The sequence below is a fragment of the Panthera onca genome, chromosome F2, assembly GCF_046562875.1.
Source record: "Panthera onca isolate mPanOnc1 chromosome F2, mPanOnc1 haplotype 2, whole genome shotgun sequence".
NCBI lineage: Eukaryota > Metazoa > Chordata > Mammalia > Carnivora > Felidae > Panthera > Panthera onca.
This window is the reverse complement of record NC_138356.1, coordinates 75,890,330-75,913,631: the sequence shown is the minus strand read 5'-3', so window position 1 is coordinate 75,913,631 and position 23,302 is coordinate 75,890,330. Positions and strand designations below refer to the sequence as shown.

Genomic DNA, 23,302 nt, shown 5'->3' with positions numbered 1-23,302 from the left:
GGTGACATCCTGCCCTTCTCCTGTTTGCCTTTGGGGACGGCCATGCTCCATCTCAGGATCCAAGCAGCTGCCGGTCCCAGGGGCCTGGCCAGGTGAGAGCTTGTGCGTGGGTCACCTTTCACCTTTGCTTGGAGCTACGGAGGGACAACCCAAAACAGCCACCTGGTGACAGTGGTCCGGGAGAGTTAGCTCTGAGTGGAACAGGGCGACCCCCATTTCCCTCTGTTCTCGTCTCTCATCGCGACCACACGATCGTGTGTCTAGCCTGCTGTTTCCTGCCCTTCCGCCTTTTGCCCAGGCTGTTCCTTCTGCCTGGAGCAGTCTGCAGGCTGAACACCCCAACTCCCCTTGAGTCATGCCTTCTCGTGGTCTTCTGTGACGCCTCACGCTGGGTTACGTCCTCCTGGCTGTTAGTCCCAAGCTCTTCTCTTTTCCGCAGGCTGCACATACCGTGCTCTTCTCCTTATGCACCGTTCCCTCTTTCGGTGGGAAATTCTGGAGGAACGACACTGTGACGTCTTTCGTGTGCCCTTAGAGAACGCTTTTGGCAATTGGTGAGCACCCCATAAATGCCTTAGGAGTGAACGAAGGAACAGACCTTTTTTTCATAACGAATTCCTCCCAAGTGTTACTCCGCAAACATCCTGACAGCCCTTTCACTTCCTTACGATAAATGGCCGGTTCGCTACCGACTGGTTTAGCCGTGTGGGCTCAGACCATCCTCTGATGGGGGGATGATGGGGGGGAAGGGGCGGGGCAGGTGTACAGAGGTGAGTCAGGTCCTGCGGCTGGCCTGTGTGAGTGCCCTGTTCCACAGGGAAGACAGGTGCCTTAGCAGGTATGGCACAACACGTAAGAATCATGGCAAAGGGCTGTGAGAGTCGCTAACTCTGCTTGCGGAGTAAGGAAAGCTTCACAGAGCAGGGGATATTTGGTCAGGGTTTTGAAGGATGTAAAGGAGTCCAACGGGTGGAGAAATGTGGGGAAACTATTCTAGACATTTACAAAGGCCTGAGAGAGTTCTAAAGAGGCCTGGCTTCCTTAAGAAATGGTGACTTGGTGGGGAGTGGGGGTGGGTGGCACCTGGGTGGCTCAGTCGGTTAAGTGTCCAACTTTGGCTCGGGTCGGAATCTCACGGTTCATGAGATCGAGCCCTGAGTCAGGCCCTGTGCTGACAGTTCGGAGCCTGCTTGGGATTCTCTCTCTCCCGCTCTCTGACCCTACTCGGCTTGCCCTCTCTCTCGAAATAAATAAATAAAACGAAAAGCACAGTGGTGACTGGTTAGGTGAGGTGAAGCTGGTCCTGTTTGACATGAAGTGGTCGCTTGTACTGAAACGACAGGTGCACTGGGGGGACCTCCACCCCTCACTCTGGGGCCTCCCGTTCCACCAGCATGTGAGCTGTGAGCCTGTGAGCAACCAGCCTGGGTTTGCGGCTGAAAAGGTGCACGTGAGAAATGGAGAGAATTGTATTAGAGCGGGGAGTCTCCTGTCTCCTCCTCTCCCTCCAGCGTCCAGTGAGGCAAGGCAGAAGGCTGGCGGCCCCAGGACTGGCACTTGAACTTGGGCTCAGCGTTCGCAGAAAAGCAGCCAGCCGCTTCCAGTGGGGCCGCTGCTCTCGGCAGCCAGCCCCGCGGATGCCGTGCGAGACCGCGGGGGCCGCGGCGAGAGCCCCGGGGTCGGTCAGGCCGGCAGAGTCAGTGGAATGTGGCGTCTCACAGCGAAGCTCTGGGCGGGGCGGCTCCGGCCGTGACCTTTCACTAATTAGGTTTCCTCTCCCACTGCCGCTCTCGCCACACTGCGGGCTAAACACATAGCCCACTGCTTCTCGTCCCGCCCGGCCTGCTCTGTCCACTCCGCGGGGACTCAGATGAACGACGGCTTCTCCCCGTCTGACGCTGCTGGGCACTTGTTCCCTGGAGAGTCCTTTGGAAGCTAAAGAGGGGGCGCCTGGGGGGCTCAGTCGGTTAAGCATCCGGCTTCGGGTCGGGTCATGATCTTGCGGTTTGTGAGTTCGAGCCCCGCGTCGGGCTCTGTGCTGACGGCTCGGAGCCTGGAACCTGCTTCGGATTCTGTGTCTCCCTCTCTCTGGGCCCCTCCCCCACTTGCGCTCTCTGTTTCTCAAAGATGAATAAACATTACAAAAAAAAAAAAAAAGAAGAAGCTGAAGGGGATGATGGAGAGGCCATGCAGAAAGGCCTGGGCTACTTGCAAGGGCCTGTTTCCAATCCTGAGACGACACTGTGAAAGTCCTTTAACCCTTTGTTCATTGTTGTCTCCCTGCCCCGTACGAGGGTGGTGAAGGCTGCGTGAGACATAAACCTCAGAGGGCTTAGGAAATTCTAGAAGATCGGGCCCATGTTGTCACCAGCATTTACTTGGTTTCATTCCCACCATTCTGGCAGCAGCTAGAAGCTTCACGTCCACAGCGCGTCCCCCTGGTGATCATATTTTCTGGGGCTCGTGAAAGTTGATAACGAGAAGGCTCACTAAAGGGGACTGGGGGGCAGGGAAGGGGGAGCCACACAGGTCAACGTCGGTTACAAAGGAGTGTCAGTTACAGGGAAAGACCGCATGGTCTCCCACGGGAGATCGGCCACGGCTTCAACACGGCCCTGAGAGACCCTCACGAGCCCTGAACCCCTGCCTTCCTCCCGTGGACCTTCCTTCAGAAAGACCCCTCCCAACTTCCTCCTTCTTCTCTGAAAAATAACATTCCTCTCCTCCGTTTGTGGGACTTGCCTGTGCTCTGGCCGGAGCCTGCTCATCCCAAATTGCAATTCTCTGCTATTCCTGAACAAACCCATTTTCGCTGGTAAAAAAAGCTGTCTTACTTGTAAAGTTAACAGCCCCAAAGGGCACGTGTGGTCTGAGAGGTGCACGGACCACTGGGACGAAGGCCTGCACGGAATATTTGACTCTGGGATGCTTGGGGGGACACCTGCTTCCTTCCACCTCCAGGGGCCCCTGCGTGATCCCCTCTGCGGTCAGACCCTCCCTGGCTCGTCCTTCTTGGTGCCGTTTGCTCCTGCTTCTGCTTCTGGAGCTGCCTCCTGGCCTGTCTTCTCTGATCTAGATTCCAGTCACCCTGAAGGCCTTTGCCAGGTTCCTTCTTTCTTCGTCAATAAGCCCCCCTTGGTTGGAAGACAGACCGGAGCCCAGCCAGAGGCCTATCTCTCTCATTCCCCTTCTGCTTCTGAGAAGCAAGCTCTGCGCCCCACCTCAGGCAAAGGTGGGTGATGTCCCACGTCTGTAATCTATTGCTGTCCGGCAAAACCTCCAATTTCTCACAATTTCGTGGGCTGACTAGGCCCAGCCAGTGGTTCTTTTGTGCCACGTGCAGTAGCCAACGTCCCTCACGTGGCTGCATTGGCTGGGGTGCAGCTGGGACTTGAATGTCCAGCAGAGTCTCTTGTCCTCTGGCTTTTCTCGCCACGTGACCTCCGTGTCTGGTATTCTAGCATGAGCTTCCTTACAGCCTGGTGGCTGGCATCCAGGGAGACCCGGTGGGCAAGTGCCGATCAGGCCTTCGCTAGTGTCCCGTGGGTCAAAGCGAGTCACAAGGCCAATCCCAAAGTCAGTGTGGGAGGGGGTCACACGAGCATGTGATTGCAGGGAGGCATGGTTCATTGGGGGCCACTGTTGGAAGACTTCTCACAGACACTTTACAAGTGTCCTTTCTGTTGGGCCTTTACAAGAACAGTGAAAACAGTGCATACCTGTGTGGCTCCAGGGTCTGGTGGCTTAGCCTCAGTGGTTCTTTGCTACACCTTCCTCCCCACAAGACCTTGCACAAAGGGCCAGCCCCTCTACAAAGACGTTCTGCACATTTGCAGCTGGAAGCGATGGCTGTGTACCGGAACCTCCTCCGGGGGCTTTTTCAGGCCTCAGTTACGAGGAGTTTCAAAACAGTATTAGGATCTTTCGTCGTCGTTGCTGACGTGGGCCCGAGAAGCCATCTAGTTAATCCCTGGTCCCCCAGCACCGCCATGTAACAGGCGAGGGAGCTGAAATCCACAGACCTTAGGTGACACAGTGGGTTGGTGGCAACGCCTGGATCACCACCCCAGCCCCTGACGCTCTGTCCAGTGTGTTCCTCTGTATGCCCGGTGCCTGGTGTTGCTGTTTCTTTTGTCCCAGATGGACCGAAGCTACTTGGCCCAGCACAGCCACCACGGTGCTCACGGCACTTCCGGACCTTTGCCTCATTTGCCTCTCACAATTTTCCGATGTGGGATCAACACCTCTGATGCCCAGAGAAGGACAGCACGGCGCAAATGTGTCTCAAGTCCTACAGCTCCTGTCTAACACAGCTAGGACCGGAACTCAGAGCTGGGCCTCCAAATCTCCTCCCTCTCCTTTCTTCTCTAAAAAAGCATTCTGGGGGCGCCTGGGTGGCGCAGTCGGTTAAGCGTCCGACTTCAGCCAGGTCACGATCTCGCGGTCTGTGAGTTCGAGCCCCGCGTCAGGCTCTGGGCTGATGGCTCGGAGCCTGGAGCCTGTTTCCGATTCTGTGTCTCCCTCTCTCTCTGCCCCTCCCCCGTTCATGCTCTGTCTCTCTCTGTCCCAAAAATAAATAAAAAACGTTGAAAAAAAAAAATTAAAAAAAAAAAAAAAAAAAAAAAAAGCATTCTGTTCACATGGACGGACATGCAAACTGTTTCAGAGGAATGTTCAGTGGAAACTAAGTCTCCCAGTGAGCCCAGATCCCTAGGCACAGACATCCTCACGACGCTGTCCGCTGCATCCGGTTTCTTTTCTGTATTTGCAGAGATTCTCTATGCGTGTGTAATCGTGTTCATGCAGATCTTATCAAAACTGTTCACAAATGGTAGCCTGGTCCCCACACCGTCCCGCACGCTGATTTTCACTCAGTGGTGTATCTTAGAGGGCACCCCTTACCCATCTCTCTCTCTCTCTTCATTCATTCTTTGAAACAGTGTTTCCATGTTGGGTAAGCCAGCTCTGTAGTCAAGGACACGCAGATGCCTGTGCTGCTTCATAATCTCTTTTTTCTCTCTTCTAAACATCTACAACAGTGCTGCTCACACCACAGCCACAAAAGAAGTGTTTAATTATGCATTGTTCCTTTTCTTCACCTCCTGGGGCCACCCCCAGTGTGCACCCCTCCCCCCAGTCCCTTCCCTTCCCTCCACAACTGTTTATTGGGCCCCTGTGATGAGCCTGGCACTCTGTTAGCCTCTGGCAGTGCTCCTGCTTTTCCTTCTTGTTGCTGGGATCCAAGGCCACACATACCCCCTTCTTTCACATGGCCCAGTTACTGCTGCTTGTGGATGGCTGGAAGAATGTTTATTATACTTATACAGCCTTTGACTTTTTTGTAAACTATTCAAGCACAACTGATACAAACTTAAAACCTTACAAATCATACCTCCTTAAACATGCACACATTTAGCCAAATTGCCATTTCAGTATAACTTCTAATATAACTTCTAATATATGTCTCATGTAACTTCTCTTGAATGCTTTGAACACAAAAGTTTTTACTGTACCCTTGGCCTATTTGTAAAAATCGTAATGATTGATTTGACTGATTTTTTGTTGTTGTTATTGCTATCAAACTTATTTTTGTACTTTTCCAGGATTGCGATATCAGACCCAAAAGAGAGAGGTTATCTCTTTCCCAGGTGCATTGAAATCACAGCTTTGGGGTCCCTGACTGTTGGGATTTTTAACTGGACACAGAACCCTTCAAGGTGACTCAAAGGGGAGCAGGTGTTTGCTGGTTGGGGTGCCCTCTCTCAGATCAGGTTCAACTGTCATGTCAGCAGGACTTACCAGCCAGTTCTCGTACAGTAGATCTTCATGCACAGTAAAGCTCAGACCCATCATGTTCTGCCTCAGTTTACAGCTAACTTCATTTCGCATCCTTAGCATTTCGCTAAGTGCAAAATAAAGGGTGTTTGTAAGGGCCAGAGTGTACTTGGTAGGGCCACGTGGCAGCGGAATCTGTTAGCCGTTCTCCTAGGACATTTGCCTAATCCATTAACGTGCGACACCAATCACTGACTCGCTGGCCTTGACCAAGCCCTTCCTGGTTTGGGTACAGTTTTGACTCTTTCTGGAAATTTTTAACACACTCGTAGTAAACTTACCTGCCTATACAGATGTATCACTTCATAAACAGATGAGGAGAACTTCAAGTAAGAACAGAACCCCATATATGCCAAATGCACCCACTTAGGAAACTGTTCTGTTTTTACCCTTTCTTGAATTATAATACACTTTGTAATTACACCTGACTTTTCCTTTTTTATCATTACAGTCTCACGCCTTTCACAGGCTCAACTTGTTCTCGTAGGTCAACCACCATAGACCTGGCTCCTTTTTGTGACGTGCAGGGAAGAGGGACCACCTCGTTCTCTGAGCTGACCGCTGCCTTTCAGCAAGAGCCCAGCACACTTTTTGTGGCATCCTGGTTTTCTGGCGCTAGCCTGGTGTTTCAGGACGTTCCAATTTTCCCTGCTCCCAAACGCAGACTCAGCTTCTTTGAGGGAGCCCTGGCTACTGCTAATGAAAAATACTATTGAGATCAATATTTAGGGGCTGAGGGTACAGGCCGACTGGTGAGGGGGCAGCACCCGATGGCCACAGAAAAGACGGAACTCAGAAAACATGTTCCTAAGGTCATAATTTTTTTCACACTGAGACTGCTCATATCGTTCTAAATATTACTACCCCTTTTCTTTTATACAATTTTAAATGGATTTTTCTCTACGGTGTGCCTATTTAGATTTTTAATACGTCACTCAGACTGTGATTATCCCCAGCTCTGATTTTATCATTGCTGTGTGCCTCAAGGCCCATTATTTGGAGGTCACCTGTATGTATCCTTTATCTAAACCTGCTTTCAAGAAGTGTCTCATAAAATTATGTATATATTCTCTTTTCATGTAAATGGATATTTGTCATGTAGATATGAGATATAATTATAAAATTATTGACACAAATATATTCAATTACAGAGATTACTTATTATGTAACTAAAAGCCATTTCATGTTCGCTGATAAACTTCTTGACACAAATTCTTTCACGTGCCAGCCTCGAGGGGCTGATTGCCACCAAAGGGCCAGCTGGGAAGCTAATCGCCTCTGGGAACCATTGTGGAAGTAGGGTGCCATTAATTATATAATTTTGAGCAATTTATACTTAATTCTACTAGTGTTTCTTCAATAATTGAAGCCATTTTGAGATATTACTGGCAAATGAGAAGAAGAAAGATGTTTGCTCATTGAAAATGTGCAAATCCAGCAGAGTGATGGCTGAGCTGGGATGGACTGATTTCTCCACTTGCAAATGTGGTCCCATAGAAAGGGGAGTCTTTGTTGTTTCCATATGCTTGTGGCCAGGCCAGTTTTCAGTAATGATACATGTTCAGTGAATTTTCTTTGGATAGAGACGGAAGAAAATGCCATGAGAATAATAGAGAAAAACGTAGCTGTCCAAATAACGAACTCGGGACCGTCACCCGTAACTCACAACTTCTTCTTTTTTTTTTTTATTTTGACATTGTTAATATTCTGAGGCAACTTGGTTTTCAGATAAATTCTAAATTGCTTCATTTCCAAAATTCGTTTTGGTCACAACATCCAGGAACAATCCATCTTCTGATCAATAACTGACATTTAAATGCACCTGCAAGAAAGCAACCCAGCGCGAAACCAATATTGTCAGCAACCAGAACAACCCTAGTTTCCTGACAGACATTGATTCACAGCAAAATAGCGATTATTGTAAATATTTATAGTTCTAAAAGGAAAAGCTCATCAGTGCAGCGTGTTGAGATTCCAAATGAAATCGCTGATGGGCTCCACCTAGCCATTTATTTGTGAGGTAGGATGCGATGGGTGTGTTGCGGCAACCTTGGAAGAGCAGTAACCTTCCAAGAGTCTTGGAATTGGCTCTTTGGGGGCACGGTGGGTAGTTCGGGCACGCCTCTGGTGGTGACGTGGTAGAATGGGAAGAACACCGGGTGGGGAGAGACTAGTTCCACACCTGGGTCTTCACTGGCTTGCTGTGTGATCTCAAAAAGCCACATAACCTCTCTGAGCGTTGCTTTCCTCATCTAGAAAAGAACAATAATCATGTCTGTCCAATTTAACATCCCTGGTTGTTGTAATGATGAAAGAAAAGGGTGGGGGAAGGAGATATCTCTGAACATATATTTAATGGACTGGGCAAATGAATGTGGGGTCTCATAAGGACTCTTTATCTCTCAAGAACAGGGTTAAGGAGCAAGACACATGGTTCCGGAGAAATTTGATGCGTCACCCTATAGCTCAAGGTCCCTGGGAGTTTTACTACTGAAACGCAGGTGACCCTGGGAACGAATGTGTTGCTCATTCAATACTACCGTGCAGTAGGAGCTGGGAAACCAGCATGAGAGAGAGAGAGAGAGAGAGCGCGCGCGAGCGAGCTCCGAGTGGCCTCTGTGCACCTGGTGTAGCTCACGGACAGATAAATAACTGTCAGGGTCCTTTCTAGTCTCCGGAGCCGAAGGGGCGACCTAGACGAGATGGAGGTTAAGTTCGTGTCAGGCAGTGACATTGCTATGTAGAAAACAGGGACTTAGGATGGTTACTTTGGACGGGGTGGTCGGGGAGGGCCCCCGTGGAGATGTCACTGGAGCACTGATGCGAGGCAAGCGGCAGAGCGGGTCCCCTCCGCATCAGAAACTGAAAACAAGGTCATCACATCTCAAGCAGACAGGCTGCTTGCAGAAGGAAGGCTGCGCGCCAGACTCGGGAACGGGAGCGAGGCGTGCTCACACGCACCTGAGACTTTGTGCGGGACACTCAGGTCGGAGGGCAGTCGCTTTCCCGAGGTGGCTCCAGGCTGCTGAATTCTGGCTGCACCACCCGGACTAAATCGAGCCGGGTACCCCCAGCGGAGAGCATCCCGCTCTGCTACGGGGACACTGCAAGCAACCCTTGAGAGGGAGGCAGGCTGTAACCTCCCCGACTGACAATTTAGTAAACTCACACCCAGGGAAGTTAAGCCGCTGTCCCAGATTAGTTAGTAAAGGGCAGAACGGGGACAGGAACCCAGAACTCTCCTTGCACGTCTAGCCCGGTGGCTCCACGTCAGGTGAGTCCAAGGATGCACAAACAGGTAGATCTGCTGGCTCCGGGCACAAATGGGAAGACTCCCAATCCTGCGATCCGCACTCCAGGCCTCTCGTTAGCTCCTTCCCAGGAATGGCTCAAAAAGCGGAGCGGTGGAATCCGCGGAGCGGGGTGCCAAGCGCGGCCGCCGGCCCGGAGCATGCGCACTGGCCCGGCCCAGCCTAGACGCGCTCCGCGCTGGGGGAGGGTCACCCGAGGCTGACGTCCGCTACGCCGGCGTCAGCGCCCCGTGAAGAGGAGGGCGAAGACTCCATCCGCCATGTTGGATGCCGCAGATTCGCCATAACCTCGCCGGCTCTTTTCTTAAAAAAATAAAAATAAAAAGCGAAGCATCAGCGGGGCGCCCTGCCTTCTCGGTCGGCGCGGGAGGGGGCCCGGAAGGGCCCGAGGCTTTTTTTTCCTCCGCGGTGGGGGCGTTGCCATGGAGACGCGGGCGGCAGGTGAGCCGGGCTGGGGGTTGGGGTGGGGATGGGGTGGGGGTGGGGCACGGCGCGGCGCGCGGGAAGCCGTTTCGAGTTTGGAGTCGGGAAGAAGCGCGCGGGCCGCCGGGCGGCGGAGGGATCCGCGGCCCAGGGCGGAGAGCGGACGTAGCGGCGTCCTTCGACGGCACGTTCAGTCGTTGGTGGTATCCCGCCGCCTCGGGGTTTTATTTAGAAAAAGTCACGAGAGAGCCAGCCGGAGAGCGAGCGAGGGGAAACTGCGCGCGCGCGCGAGGCCGTTTCCAGGGCAACGGGGAGGGCCGGGCGCGCGCCCCGGAGACGGAGCGCAGGCGTCCTGGCTGGCGGGAGGTTCGAATCCCGGCCTGTCAACTCTGGCCAGCGGCGCCTGGCTGGGGCCTCCTTCTTGCCGGGCCTCAGTTTCCTCCCCTGTGAAATGGGTAGCTCCTTTAGACCCACGTAGAGACAAGGTTCGACCGAGCTGCTGCAGGAAAGCTTTGTGCCCTGTAGAGGGAGCCGTAAACGCCAGGGAGTAGCGTTGTTGCTGCTGGTAGCGGTGTGGCAGGCAGTGATCCTTTGCCCGCTACCTGCCGCCCAGCTCCTGAGGGGCCCTGTTCCTCACCTTCTGAAGTTAAACTCCAATGCCACCTCTTCCAGGCAGCCCTCTTTGGCTTCGCCGCCGGACCAGCCTCTCCGCAGACTGGCCCCAGTAGGTGTCGGATCTAAGAGACCCTTAACCTTGAGCACCTGTGGTTAACAACATGGTCCACACGCCGGGCACTGACCTCAGGCTTTTTGCTGCTCGGTTCTCTGGGCAATTCTAATTCGTGTGTCATTTGCCGAAGAGGGACAAAGGTTCAGAGAGGTCAACTGCATACAGCTTGAAAATGACAGAGTTGAGGCCTTTAAAAAAAGTCCTCTTCCTCCAGTTTGGGATGCAACCCAGACGTGCGTGCCTGCCAGGCTGTACTTCCGTCCCCCCATTGGTGCTTGGCCTCTGGTCCGTGCTCGGGCCGCTCTGGGCCAGTGAGCCAACAGATCTGCCTCTTCCAGTCCTGTTTCCTTGCCGAGCCCGGTGACCTTTCAGAAATGCAAACTTCATGGCAAGGGGCTTGCGCTCCACAACTGTCCCCTCTTGGCTTCATCAGAGCCTGGCCGCTCGTACGGAAGCATCTGTAGTGAGCGTCCCCAGCCGAGGCTGGAGAAGACACCGAGCTTATGTGTGCTGGCCATGGGGTCGGCCCCGCCAGCACCCCGGGGTACTCTACCCGTCTTCTTCGGTTGAAACCAGAGCCTGGCATGGCACCACTCTCTGCATGCCAGGGTTGGGTAGAGAGCCGTAGACCCTTGGTCCCCTCCTCATCCTGTAGTTATGTCAGATCCTGGGGTGTGTGCAGTGGCCCCAGAGCGAGTGGTGGGGTCAGGCCCCCCCAAACTGCGCCTGCATGCCTTCTTAACCTAATGACAGCTTGGTTTGTCGCTTCCCAAATAATTCCACTTCGGCTGATGCACAGAACAAACTGCCCACGTCTCCTGTTTTGGAGTTGACTTAACAGTGTTTGAAAAGAAACCTGGGCGTCTGTTGCCGTTTCCTTCAATTTCCAGCTGTAATAAACAGAAGAGATCATGTTTCTAAATGTATCAATGTCAACTTGTGATCAGTTAATTTCTTTTTAAAAATTTTTAAAATTGTTTTATTTATTTTTGACAGAGAGAGAGAGAGAGGGAGAGGGGGAGTGCGTGAGTACGCAAGCAGGGGAGAAGGGCAGAGACAGAGGCAGACACAGAATCTAAAGCAGGCTCCAGGCTCCAAGCTGTCAGCGCAGAGCCTGATGCAGGGATTGAACTCGTGGACCCTGAGATCATGAGCTGAGCTGAAGTCACACGCTCAACAGACTGAGCCACCCGGGCGCCTCATGACCAGCTACTTTCTGAAGAGAGTTTCCTGTTTTGCCTGGGTTTTAGGTTACTTTAGGGGAAGCAGTACAATAAATGATAGCAGGATGGATACCAGGATGGACTTGCCTGTGGTCTAGGCAGGTTTTTGGTATAAACCAGCTGAGATGGTCCTCACAGTCAATTGGAGATCTATTACACATCACTCCCTTCCCAGCCTTTCTCATTTACCTGGTAAAATGGTTCCTGTTTCTTTTCTCCCCTTACCTTATAATTTACGTAACAACTTTTCAAAGATAGCTGTCCTTAAGTAGAATTAAGTTTCTGCCTAGGGCAAGGGCAGTCAAAGAATTAGGTATATCGAAAAGACTCTCCTTAATTGCATTTCCTTTTATAGATAGTTTCATCCTTGCCGCCTCTGAAAATCTCCCCATCAAGCTGGGCCAATTTAATTAGGTGGAAGGGACTTAGCTTAGAGTTAAGTTTTCTCTTTGTTCTCAGCTGTTTATCCTGTTAAAATTTCACTGTCTTTGAAAATTTTCAAGGGCAGGTGTCAACTTTAGGAGCCGGAACCATTGGGAGGGTGGGAAGAACAGGGTCCCGAGATCTGTCAGTCACCAGATTCCTGACCTGAGGGAAGTCACACGACTCTTGGAACCCCTGTGCTGTCCCTCCTCCTGCAAAAGGAGACTTAATCCTGTCCCCTGCCCAGGGCCTGGTGCCCTGTGGCTGCTGGTGGAACTCTGGTATTTATCCCTTTTCAACCCAGACCCCATCTCTCCCTTGTAAAACCTAGCGTATTGTTTGTTATCTACTTGCTGCTTGAAAACACTTGTGGTTGGAAAGGCTCAGTAGGCTTTAACTTTTTAAATATATTTTGTTAATGTTTATTGTTGAGAGAGAGAGAGAGAGAGAGAGAGAGAGAAAGCCCACCAGCAGGGGAGGGGCAGCGAGGGAGACACAATCCAAAGCAGGCTCCAGGCTCCGAGCTGTCAGCACAGAGCCCCATGTGAGTCTTGAACTCATGAACCTCGAGATCATGACCTGAGCCAAAGTCGGACACTTAACTGGCTGAGCCACCCAGGCGCCCTTGATTGATTTTTAAAGGACAAAAAAAAAAAAAAAAAAAAGTGGGGCACCTGGGTGGCTCAGTTGGTTAAGCATGCGACTTCGGCTCAGGTCATGATCTCACAGTTCGGGAGTTCGAGCCCCGCGTCGGGCTCTGTGCCGACAGCTTGGAACCTGGAGCCTGCTTCGGATTCTGTGTCTCCCTCTCTCTCTGGTCCTCCCCGCTCATGCTCTGTCTCTCTCTCTCTCTCTCTCTCAAAAATAAATAAACATTAAAAAAACTTAAAAAAAAATAAAAGGAAAAAAATAATCTGCGAGTGAAGCCCATAGACATAGTAACCATTTATTACAGATTTGAAGTCCCTCTCTTTTTGTCAGTGAACATAAAGTATATAATCAAATTTGCTAGTGAAAAGATCACACTTGGCATATTAACGTAAAAAGGATTTTAAATCTGGTAACAGACTTTTCTTTGTTCTTTCACATCGTGTAACAAATGGAGCTTCGAAGCCTTGGATTCTGGAATCTGGCCCCTGGGTGCCCAGACTGGCTCCGGGCTGAGGAGGGGCGGGCAGGGTGGGGGCCTGGCTCTGGAGCTGCTGCTGGCTTTGTGGGGAGGAGGGGGGGGGGCAGGGGGGTGGGGGGAGCTGCTCAGCCACGGCCCCTGGAAAGAAGGAGCGGAAGGCTTTGGGAGCAGCGTTCTGGAAATGGGGTCTTGGATGTCCTGGCACCTCGTAGGGTGCCTTCCTTACGGCTTCCTTCTCCATGTCAGACCTTCTCTTTGCTTCTCTGCCCCTTAGGACCTTTTCTTTTCCTTCCACCCCCCCCCCCCACGCTTTTTTTCCCCTTCTTCTTTTTTTTTTTTAATTTAAAAAAATTAAAAATTCTTTTCCTGCCAAGGGGATTCCTGGGTCCACTTAGATGTTTGTGCCCAACTTTGTGCCAGGAGCTGGGGACGTAAAGTATGACACACTGTTTCCTTCTGAGGCTCTCACGCAGTCCTAGCAGTTGGAAAACCCGTTCCCTTAGGAGAAAGTGCCAGGTGCTACGACGGAAGCGAGCCCCAAGAATCAGGGCTTCAGAAGGGGTGCCCCCGGCCCAGCCAGGGGATTCTGGGAGGGCTTCCTGAAGGAGGAGGTGCCTGAGCTGGAACTTTCCGGGTGAGCGGAGGGGTACCGCAGAGGGCTGTGTGGTACAGAGACACAGATGTGACCCAGCCACAGGCGTGCTCTGGGTGACTAGGTGAGCGCTGGGGCCGGAGCCCGGGGTGCAGGTGCTTGAGGTCTGTGGTGATGGTCTTTGGAGGGGCAGAAAGCTGTTGGGACTTGACGATGGAAACTTTGGAGAATGAGAGCAAAAGGGGGCCTGCCAGTTTGCCTGTTAACAGCTGCCTGAGGTCAGTGTTTTTGAGGTGTAGAAATACACAGTGAACATACAGACCTTAGTGTGTGCTGTGACCACCCACGTTACCCACGCCCCTGACAACATCCGGAACTTTTCCCTCACCCCAGAAAGTTGCCGTTTGCCCCTTCCCACCCAATTCCTGCCCTTCACCCCAAGCAATCACTGGTCTGAGTAATGTTGCCAGAGATAAACTACTTTTTGAAGCTCATGCGAGAATTCTCTGGTATCTGGTGTCTTTCAACTCAGCATAAAGTTTCTGAGATCCAGGGCTTTGTTTCTTTTTATTTTCTACTAGCATATTCCATCGTACGGATGTGCCACAGCCTGTTTGTAGGATCGCCGTCTGAGCTCATTTCCAGTTTTTGGTTGTTGGGAAAAAGCTGCCACGGACATTCTTCTACAAGGTTTCTTGTAGACGTAGGTTTGCATTTCTTTTGGGTAGTGGAACGGCCGGCTTGTAGGGCAGAGGTATATCTAACTTTTTAAGAAATGTCCAAATAGCCTCCTGGAATTGTGCCATTTTGCACCCCTGTCAGCAGGTGTAGGAGAAATATGCCTGCTGCACAGGCTCAGCCACATTCAGTGTTTAATTTTTTTTCCTTTGATCTATTTTAGAGGGTGTGCAGTAACATCTCATTTAACTTGCATTTCCTTGATGATCGGTAATACTGAGTACTTTTTTTTTTCTTTTTGTGCTTATCCGCCATTTGTATACCCTCTTTGAAGAAATGTCTGTTTAAATCTTTTGCCCATTTCAAGCATTGGGTTGCTTGTCTTTTTAATTGTTGACTTGTGGGAGTTCTCTATACATGGTTTGAATGAGTCCTTTGTCCTATGTATGTGTTGTGAATATTTTCTCCCAAGCTCTGCTTGCTTATTAATCTCATTAATACTATCTTTTGTTCAGCATAAGCTTGTAATCTTAATAAAGTCTGAGTTACCGTTATTTTTGCTTTATAGGGAGTACTGTTTGTATCCTCTCTGAGAAACGTTCTCCTACTTTAAGATCATGAAGATATTCTCCTAGGTGTGTTTATTTTTTTTTTTAAAGCTTTATACTTCTTTTAGGTTTAGGTTTACCATCTATCTCAGATTAGTTTGTGTATGGTGTGAGGCAGGGATCCTGATCCCCGGTTCCCCCTCCCAGTGTGGATGTCCGGTGTTTCCAGACTCCTTTGTTAGAAGAGACTTTACTTTCTCCATTGGATTATTTTGGTTCCTTTGTTGAAAATCATGTGTGGTTCCATCTCTGAGCTCTCTGGTCTTTTCCATTAGTACCACACTGTCTGGATTATCATAGCCGTATAGCAATTTTTGAAGTTAGAAAGAATATAAAGGAGGACATTTCTCGGAGGGTCAAAATGCAGGCCAGAGCGAGACCCGTCATTAGGGGCCCTTGTCGTGAGGCCCAGGGTTGATGACACTCATTCACCCCAAGGCAGTGGCTGTGGGAATAGAGGTTAGGGCAGGTTCGGCGAAATAGCTGAGAGGGAAAACCTTTGGGACTGGTGATTGATTAGGTTTTACCTTTGAGACCAACAAGCCTTCCTTCTGTGTTTGCTTTTAGGGAAGGAGGAGTAAAGAACCTACCAGGCATAGGGATGTGAAACTTCCCAGGCTTTTTACGTGCAGTGCTGGTTCATGATTTTCAGTTCCTTCCTGTGGTGGTGGAGAGAAGGCCTTTTGAATTCTCCCTGTTTTTATTTCTGAGTTGGGCCGGGGGGCTGGTGCAGAGCTGGTGCAGACCCTTCCTGGGGACTGAGTCCCTGCTCCCCCCACTTTGAAGAGTCCCCTGAGGCAGACTGTCACGTGCAGCCCTGGTTGATCTGCCCTAGGAGGGCCCTGTGGCTCTGTGTTGGGAGCCTCTGGGGGCTCTGGGACTCTGTCCTGCCCGGGAGTGAGCCCTGCCCCCGACATTCCTCCCCCTGACCACAGGCAGGGAGCCAGGCTCCGTAATGCAGGGAGTGGGGGCACTGGGATTGAAGTGGGTGGAAGTCCTGCCCTGCTCTTCAAGGGACAGGGACCCTGGCAAGTCACTGAGCCCCTGTCTCTTTGTGTATAAACGTGGTTCCTGTCGTGAAGGTTTGGGAACATGCCTGGCGTACGGCAGGTTACTTTCCTTTCTTCCACCATCCATCTTTTCGTTCTTTCCCTCTCTCCTCGTTTTCCATTCCACTCTTCCTCTCTCAAGCCTCACCTCCTTCCCCTGACCGGCTTGTACGTACCAATAGTGTCATTGGGAATTAAATGCATAATGAGAGGGGTTTGTAATATTTGTGTCATAATCCACAATAAAACATGATACAGTGGCCTGATCCTCTATTAATCGCGCAGTTGCTGGGGGAATAAGATGGGATCTGGTAATGCTAACAGTCATTTCTGCAGACCTGCTCAGTCAGGTGCTTCACATCTCTGACACAGTTTTTCTGCACAAAAGCCATGCGAAGCGGCCTCATTCTCTCTGATTTGCAAACGAGGAAGTAGAGGCCCAGGCTTGTTAGGGGGAGCTGAGTGGGTAACCCAGCGTTTGGACCAGCAGCAGGGCATACTTGGGGCCTGTGGAGAGTCTCCTTCCAGGTGCTCTGTTAGGACCTTGCCTAGTTCCAGAGCCTGGGCCTGGGCCAGGCTGTGGGTGAAGGTCCGGGGTCTGCTCTTTAGGCCTGGCAGCTGGGGGAGATCTGGGTCACCAGAGAGAAGAGGAACCTCTTCCTGAAACTGCTGACACGTACACAGTCCTACTGTGTGCGCGTGGCCCTGGCTGGGCTGGGTGCAGCGGCTGAGGCATGCACCTTTGACTGTCCCCACTGGGCTCTGGTGTGATGCCCCCAGAAGCTGGGCCTCGAGGGGCCCCGAGAGTCCTATTCTCAGGGAGCTCCAGCCATGGAGAAGACGAAGTCGATTACAAAACGGGCAAAAGGTTTGCGGGAGACTTTACGGAGGAAGTGATACAGGTGTCCAGGAAGCTTGGGAAAAGACGCTGGATGTCACCATCACTGGGGACATGCAGCTTAAAGCCACAACAAGGTACCGCTGCACGTCCACCGGAGTGGCCGAAACTAAGAAGACTGACAATACCGGGGGCGGGTAAGAAAGCAGAGCACCTCGAACACTCACGCGTCGCTGCTGGGGATGCAGGACGGGGCAGCCGCCTTGGAAGGAGAACGGGGGTTTCTGACAACGTCAGGCATCCGCTTGCCGGGTGGCTCCGCGGTTCCGCTCCTGGGTGATCACCCAAGATAAGTGAAACGTGTGTCCGCGTGTCACAAACACGGACATATGTGCCACACGCATGCTTTATTGCTGGTAGCTGCCAACTGGAGCCACCCCCAAATGCCCATCAAATGATGGATAACTAAACCTACTGCGGTAGAGTCGTCCAATGGAATACTGCTCGTCCGTAAAAATGAGGGAACTACTGATGCAGGCAACAACCTGCTTAATCCCCAAAACGTGTTAAGTGAGGGACGCTGGCCGGCTCAGTCGTTAAAGCGTGCAGCTCTTGGGGCGCCTGGGTGGCTCAGTCAGTTAAGCGTCCGAGTTCGACTCAGGTCATGATCTCACAGTCCGTGAGTTTGAGCCCCGTGTTGGGCTCTGTGCTGACAGCTCCGAGCCTGGAGCCTGCTTCCGATTCTGTGTCTCCCTCTCTCTCTGCCCCTCCCTGGCTTGCACTCTGTCTCTCCGTCTCTCTCCTTCAAAAATAAATAAAGTCACTGAGTTGTGCAGGGCCCCGGAAGTGCTACAGGTTGTACAGGGTAGATGGAGGGGACAGCGCCATGGTCGCTGCTGCCTGGGGTTGGGTGAGGGGCTCCGGAAAGCCTTGAGGGTGATGTTGGAGGCGTGGCCAGGACAGTGGGAGTGTAGAGCAGGGGTGAAGGCTGGGGGGCATGAAGGAGCCCAGCAAGGTGAACAGCCTCTGCCCGCCCTCCTCGCTGACCCTCCACAGCCTCGTGCCTTCGGGGTCCGGGGCCAGGCTTGAGCGCTGAGCCCGGATGGCCTTCCCTGGCCCTGCCTGTCCGCTGCCTGAATCTGGGGTCCCCATCCCGTTGCCTGGCCACCGGCTTGGGTGGCCTTGAGGTCCCCTGGAAATGTAGGCTCGGGAGAACAGCACCGGCTTTGCAGTCTCAGAGACCTGGCTTTGAATTTTCCACCCCACCGTGTGACAGTTCTTTGGGCTCCTTGGAGCCTCCGTCGGCACTTGGGTGACCCGGGGGAGCTCAACATCCACCAGGAGTTTATTGTCTGGAGGGTGGAGTCCGATGAGGGGGGGAGGTCTGAGGCTGGTGCTGACTCCGGGGCTTTCGAGGGGGCCCTGAGGACTCACCGAGCAAGCAAGCCCAGCCGAGCACGGGGGGCCTCGAGGGGCTCGGCAGAGACTCAGGGAAGCCCCTCCTTGACGCCAGCTGGCTGTGCTGCTGGCCTCCGCCCTCAGAGGCTGTCCCTGGTCCTCCGTTTGCCACCCGACTGCCACCTTGGCCGTGTGACGGCTGGACCTGAACCTCACCTTGGACGACCGCTCCCCCCGCTACGGTCCCGGCACTGTGAGAAGCGCTTCGCAGGCAGGCTCTCTGCAGGGGAACCGTGGTCCTCCTAGTCTGGGCCCTCCTGCTTTTCTGGCAGAGTCTAGAAGCATCCTTAGGCGGGCGTTTAACCCGTTGCCTGCCAGATTTTGCGGTTTGCCCTGGGGTGGGTGTGCCCTGCGCTCGGGCAGACCCGGCTTTTGTCCTCGCTTTCCACTCCGCCCTGTGGGGCCAGGGGTGGGGGGCCGCGTCAGGTGCCTGGACTTTAGGGAAGGTTGTGGGGTTCTGGACGCCGAGGTGCCAGGAGCCCTGAACACCAGGCTCTGACTCTGCTTTTCTCCTGTCTGTCTCTCCCCCCGCCCCCTCTTTCTTCCTCTTGTCAGTTTTTAGAAGGAAGCCAAGTCATCATGCTCTAATTTTCCTTTTGAATTTTCCCGAGTCTTGCTTTCTAGTCGGAGGCCATGTGAGAGGTGCTCAGGTGAAGGGCACGGGTCAGGAGAGCTTTTGTAGCAGGGGCCGGGAGGAAGGGATGGGGACTGCTTCCTGACTGGAGTCCCGGGACGAGGTCTGGGGTAAGTGGGTAGCCAGGAGGGCGCTGTGCCCTTGACCCCTGGCGGCCCTCAGGAGGCCGGTCCTGTTGGGTGGGAGAAGAGTCCTGGGCTGGACACGATGGTCCCATTGACCTTCGGGGGCTCTGGCCAGAGTGGCTCAAAGAAGGAGAGAGTTGGGCGGGTGTTTGATGTCTGGAATTGTTGGCCGTGAGGTGCACAGTTGTGATCAGGGCATTCTTTGCTGCTCCTGTTGAGAGCAGGAGCACTGTCAGCACAGAGCCCGATGCGGGGCTCGAACTCACAAACCGTGAGATCATGGCCTGAGCCGAAGTGGGACGCTTACCCGAATGAGCCACCAGGCGCCCCTGTTGTTTCTATCTTAAACAGATTCCACAGCAAACCTGCTCTGTGGGTCTGAGCATCGCGCCCTGTTCCCCTCCGCTGCCCCTCCTGGGGCTGCTCTCCATCGCTCCCACTTTCTCTGCCTTTTCTTCCACCACTGCCGTTAGTCGGGCGACTGTCTGCGTGTGTTCCTGACGGGCCCTGGTGACGCCTCATCCCCGTGGCTCCCGAACTGTGCCCGGCGTGTGCTGTGTGAGCTGGCGAGAGGGCTGCTGTGAAATGAGGGCTCTGTGGTTCAGGACCGGCCGTGTGAATATCACTGGCGTTTCTTGACTGAGGACGTCTCAGAGCCTGTCATGAGCCCCCCCCGCCCTGTCCCTCTGCCTTCTCTCTAGAACAGTGGAGGCCGGGTGGCAGACATAGTGCCCTTTCACCCACTCCCAAAGATTTCCGGTGTTTGTTTTCTAAAAACAAGGTCAGTCTCCCACACAAGCGCCTTACGATTATCAAAGTGAGAACACGATGCTTATAGTGCAGATTTCACCGACTGAAATTCAGGCTCACCAGTTCCGGTAATTTTCGATAGAAGCAAAAGGAAGCCCTGCCTTAGGCCCTGCGTTCAGTCCGTGTGTCCCTTTACCCTTTAAAGATGGCTCCTCTGTCTTTGTGTCCCACGACACTGTAGGGTGCGGGGCACTTGTTCCGTAACCTGTGTCCCTCCCTTGGGCCACGTTTCGCCATGATTCCATTCAGATCCTGCAGTTGGGGCACGGGGGTCACGGGGGATACCACAGCAGGGGCGCCCAGTTCTCAGCCCTCCTGTCGGGAGGACAGGACGCCCGTTTGAGGGGGTCGGGTTCTTTCGAGATACAGTTACTATTCTTCTCCTTGGTAATCGTCTCGTGATGAGACATTTTGAGACCGCATACTTACCGTGTTACTCTTCATTCCTCAAACTTCCCTCGCTCGTGGTGTTAGCATCCGTTGATGATTTCTTGCCAGAATCCGTGATCACTGATAGTTGCTGATGAGGAGTTTCTAATGCCAGCGTTTCTTCCGCATTTACTAGTTGTCTTTCAATGCGAGCAAGAGTTCCTTTTTTAAATAAATCTGTCTATCTGTATTACTGTGGACTCACGAGTTCTTTCTTCAGTGGTTTGCAGTCCTTTATCATTATTTTGATCTCATTTCCCCATATTTGGCTGGTTGAAGCCTCTTTGACATGCCCCCTCTTTCTTTGAGAACCTCCTTGGTTTCTGTCCGATGAGGTATTCCTTTTCTGGCTCTGGAATCAGCTATTTCTGGAGGAGAATGATGGTTGAGGTGGAGACTGGTATTTAGAAAAGAAGATGTGGGACTAGGCGAGCTCATTATTGCTGGACTGAAATGGGCACACGCCTGCACACACAGCATGCAGACACGCAGAAGTTCGCACATGGCCGACACACGTGCATATCTGCGGATCTTTCCAGTTCCAACCCAGCGGCACCTGCCCCTTCCGAGACACTGCCTCCCAGTACCCACAGCAAGTTACTTATCTCAATCCTAGGATATACAAAAAATAGTTTCCGAATTGCTAACCTGTGTCTCTGGGAAAGAAGCCTACTAACTCGAGTTCAGTATTTAATTAGATCTGTTTCCCGTTGACCTGAGGCGGACCGTGGGAACTCTGGCTTCCCAGGTGATTTGGGTTCGCCCTCCCCGCTCTTCCCTCCCACTTCTGCGTAGTTATAGTTGCTCATTTAAAGTTTGCTTCCGTTCATTTGTCTGTATTTCATTTTAGGGATGATCCCCATACTTGCTTATTTGTTTTCCTACTTTAAGCGTGTGAATTTTTGGGTTGTGTGTATTTCTTGTATTTCAGTACAAGGACCGAGTTCTGCTGCCTTTTTTTTTTTTTTTTTTTTTTTTTTTTTGTGGACGTGGGGTGCTCTGCACCTGTCTGGACTCTTCTGCCTTTCCCTGGGCATCTCACTTCCGGGCCCTTTGTGTGGGTCTGGTTTCTCTTAAGACCACCATTCCAAATGCTGCATTTGTTCCCATTTCACAGAGTCGGAGGACCAGAGAAGCAAAGTGCTTTCCCCCGGAGGGGTAGGGGTTGGCTGGTGTCTGTCCCACCCAGAGCTCGCCTTGCTTCCCCGGCACAAGGTCTGACTCGTTCTGCTGGGAAGCGTGAGTGAAGAATGACTTGGTTAACATTGTCCTCAGGCCTTCCTAAGTGAGCACTCTGGAATGTTCTAGCCCTCACAACAAAGGAAATGTAGCATCTCTCTGTTTCTAGGTAGAGATCTTTGTTCTTTTTAAGCTTTTAGCTGTATTTTGAATGAAATACAGTCTATCAGGGGAGACAGAAGTTAAACAAACACACCATTGAGTACATGATTACGCATTGTGGTAATTGCTGCTAAGGTGAATGAATACAGGGAGGGCCAGAGAAAGTAACAGAGACCTAATTTATATTGAAGGGGATTTAAGAAAAGTCTGTCTAGAAAGTGAGGTTGGAGCTGAGACTTGAAGAATGAGGTTCTTGAACCAAAACCAGTTTGCTGACGAGATCCCAGGCACCTGCCAGCTCTTTCCGCTTTGCCGAATGTGCAGCTCACATCGCTGAACCGGCTCTTGGAGGCCAGAGTTCTCCTTTGTTCTTTATCGCCCCCTAGGGGACATGTGTGTGTTTGGACTTGCGGCAGGTGGTTTAAGAGACCCTGGGGCCGTGGGCAGGACCGGCCTGGCCACCGCCGAGCTTGGGGACCCATCCGGTATGGCCGAAGGACTGGGATCCCAGGCTTGCGGGGGAGAGGACCTCGGGGACATCTGACAGCCTGTTCAGATCTAGCCAGAGGGGCTGGCCTTGCCAGGGTCACCCTGAGGCTGCACCACCTGAAGCCAGGCTGGGAAGAAGTTGCTTGACTTCTTATAGTTCCCAGCTGTGTAAACATAAGTGGTAGCTGCCCAGACGCTGAGGGGTAGGGTCAGGTAGGGCTGTCTGTCTCCTGGACACTGGCTGGGGAGCTGAATTTAGGCATCTCTGTGTCCCTTCCAAGGCAAGACTCTTTGCGATTAGGCCACAAATAAAACCACAGTCACTTTAAATTATTCTCTCGTGAACAAAACGGGAGGGTCTGTACCTTACTCCTTTCTACACGTGCCTATCATAGTATGTGACATATATTAGGCACTTACTGAATATTGTATTATGAAGGTAATGCATGTCAGTTACAATCACTCCCTCCCCCCCCCCCCCCCAGTGGCCCAGGCTTTTGGAGAATATAATACTTACTTTATGTCTTAGTTACTAGGAACAGTGGGGCAGGTCATTCTGGTAGGCTGGGGTGGGCAGCCGGTGGGGTTTGGAGAATTCTTTTCCCATTGGCTCTTCCTGCCTCATGTAAAGCTCTGTTCTGAAATTCGGAAACACCTTGAACCCGTCTGGGAATTGGAGGGTAGTTCTTTCTCCTAGAATTCATTTTCAGGTTCAAAATACTTCGTAACTGAGACTGGTCTCAGGCTTTCATACTACGTAAAGCAGACGTTTAGAATTTGAAGTTAAGGGGCGCCTGGGTGGCTCAGTCGGTTCAGCGTCCGACTGCAGCTCAGGTCATGGTCTCACGGTCCGTGAGTTCGAGTCCCGCGTCAGGTTCTGTGCTGATGGCTCGGAGCCTGGAGCCTGCTTCTGCTTCTGTGTCTCCCTCTCTCTCTGCCCCTCCCCTGCTCACGCTCTGTCTCTCTGTCTCAAAAATAAGTAAATGTAAAAAAAAAAAATTTTGAAGTTGAATTTGCATGTTTCCCACATCTGCTTCCAGTTCTGCGACCTCAGGAGCTTGGAGCAGCCTGTGACAGTAATGAAAACGTCCCTCTGTCTTCTCCCTCTCCCGTAAAGATGTGGACAGGGATGCTGTTTGGCAAAGCCTAAATTTTCCAATTCCTTGTGTCGATTTTC

General features: G+C 52.1%; 1 protein-coding gene and 1 long non-coding RNA gene across 7 annotated transcripts in view; one reads left to right on the top strand and one right to left on the bottom strand.

Moving 5' to 3' along the window:
- The window catches only part of ZFAT (zinc finger and AT-hook domain containing), a 345,664-nt gene that overhangs the window by 86,463 nt on the left and 235,899 nt on the right, over positions 1-23,302 (top strand). The window contains exon 1 of one of the 6 annotated variants that reach the window (XM_078441805.2): positions 9,348-9,587. The exons of 1 other annotated variant lie outside the window; for it this stretch is intronic. In XM_078441805.2, coding sequence (XP_078297931.2) covers positions 9,569-9,587 — 19 coding nt within the window. In that variant the 5' untranslated portion in view covers positions 9,348-9,568. Of the gene's footprint in view, positions 1-9,347; positions 9,588-23,302 lie in introns of those variants that run through there. 4 more of the 6 variants (XM_060611392.3, XM_078441802.2, XM_078441798.2 and 1 more) reach the window with 4 other exon arrangements.
- LOC132664563 (uncharacterized) lies at positions 6,951-9,269 on the bottom strand. The gene is made up of 2 exons (XR_009603787.3): positions 8,460-9,269; positions 6,951-8,087 (listed from the first exon to the last, which is right to left on the bottom strand). It is a non-coding gene; the product is annotated as an uncharacterized LOC132664563 (long non-coding RNA).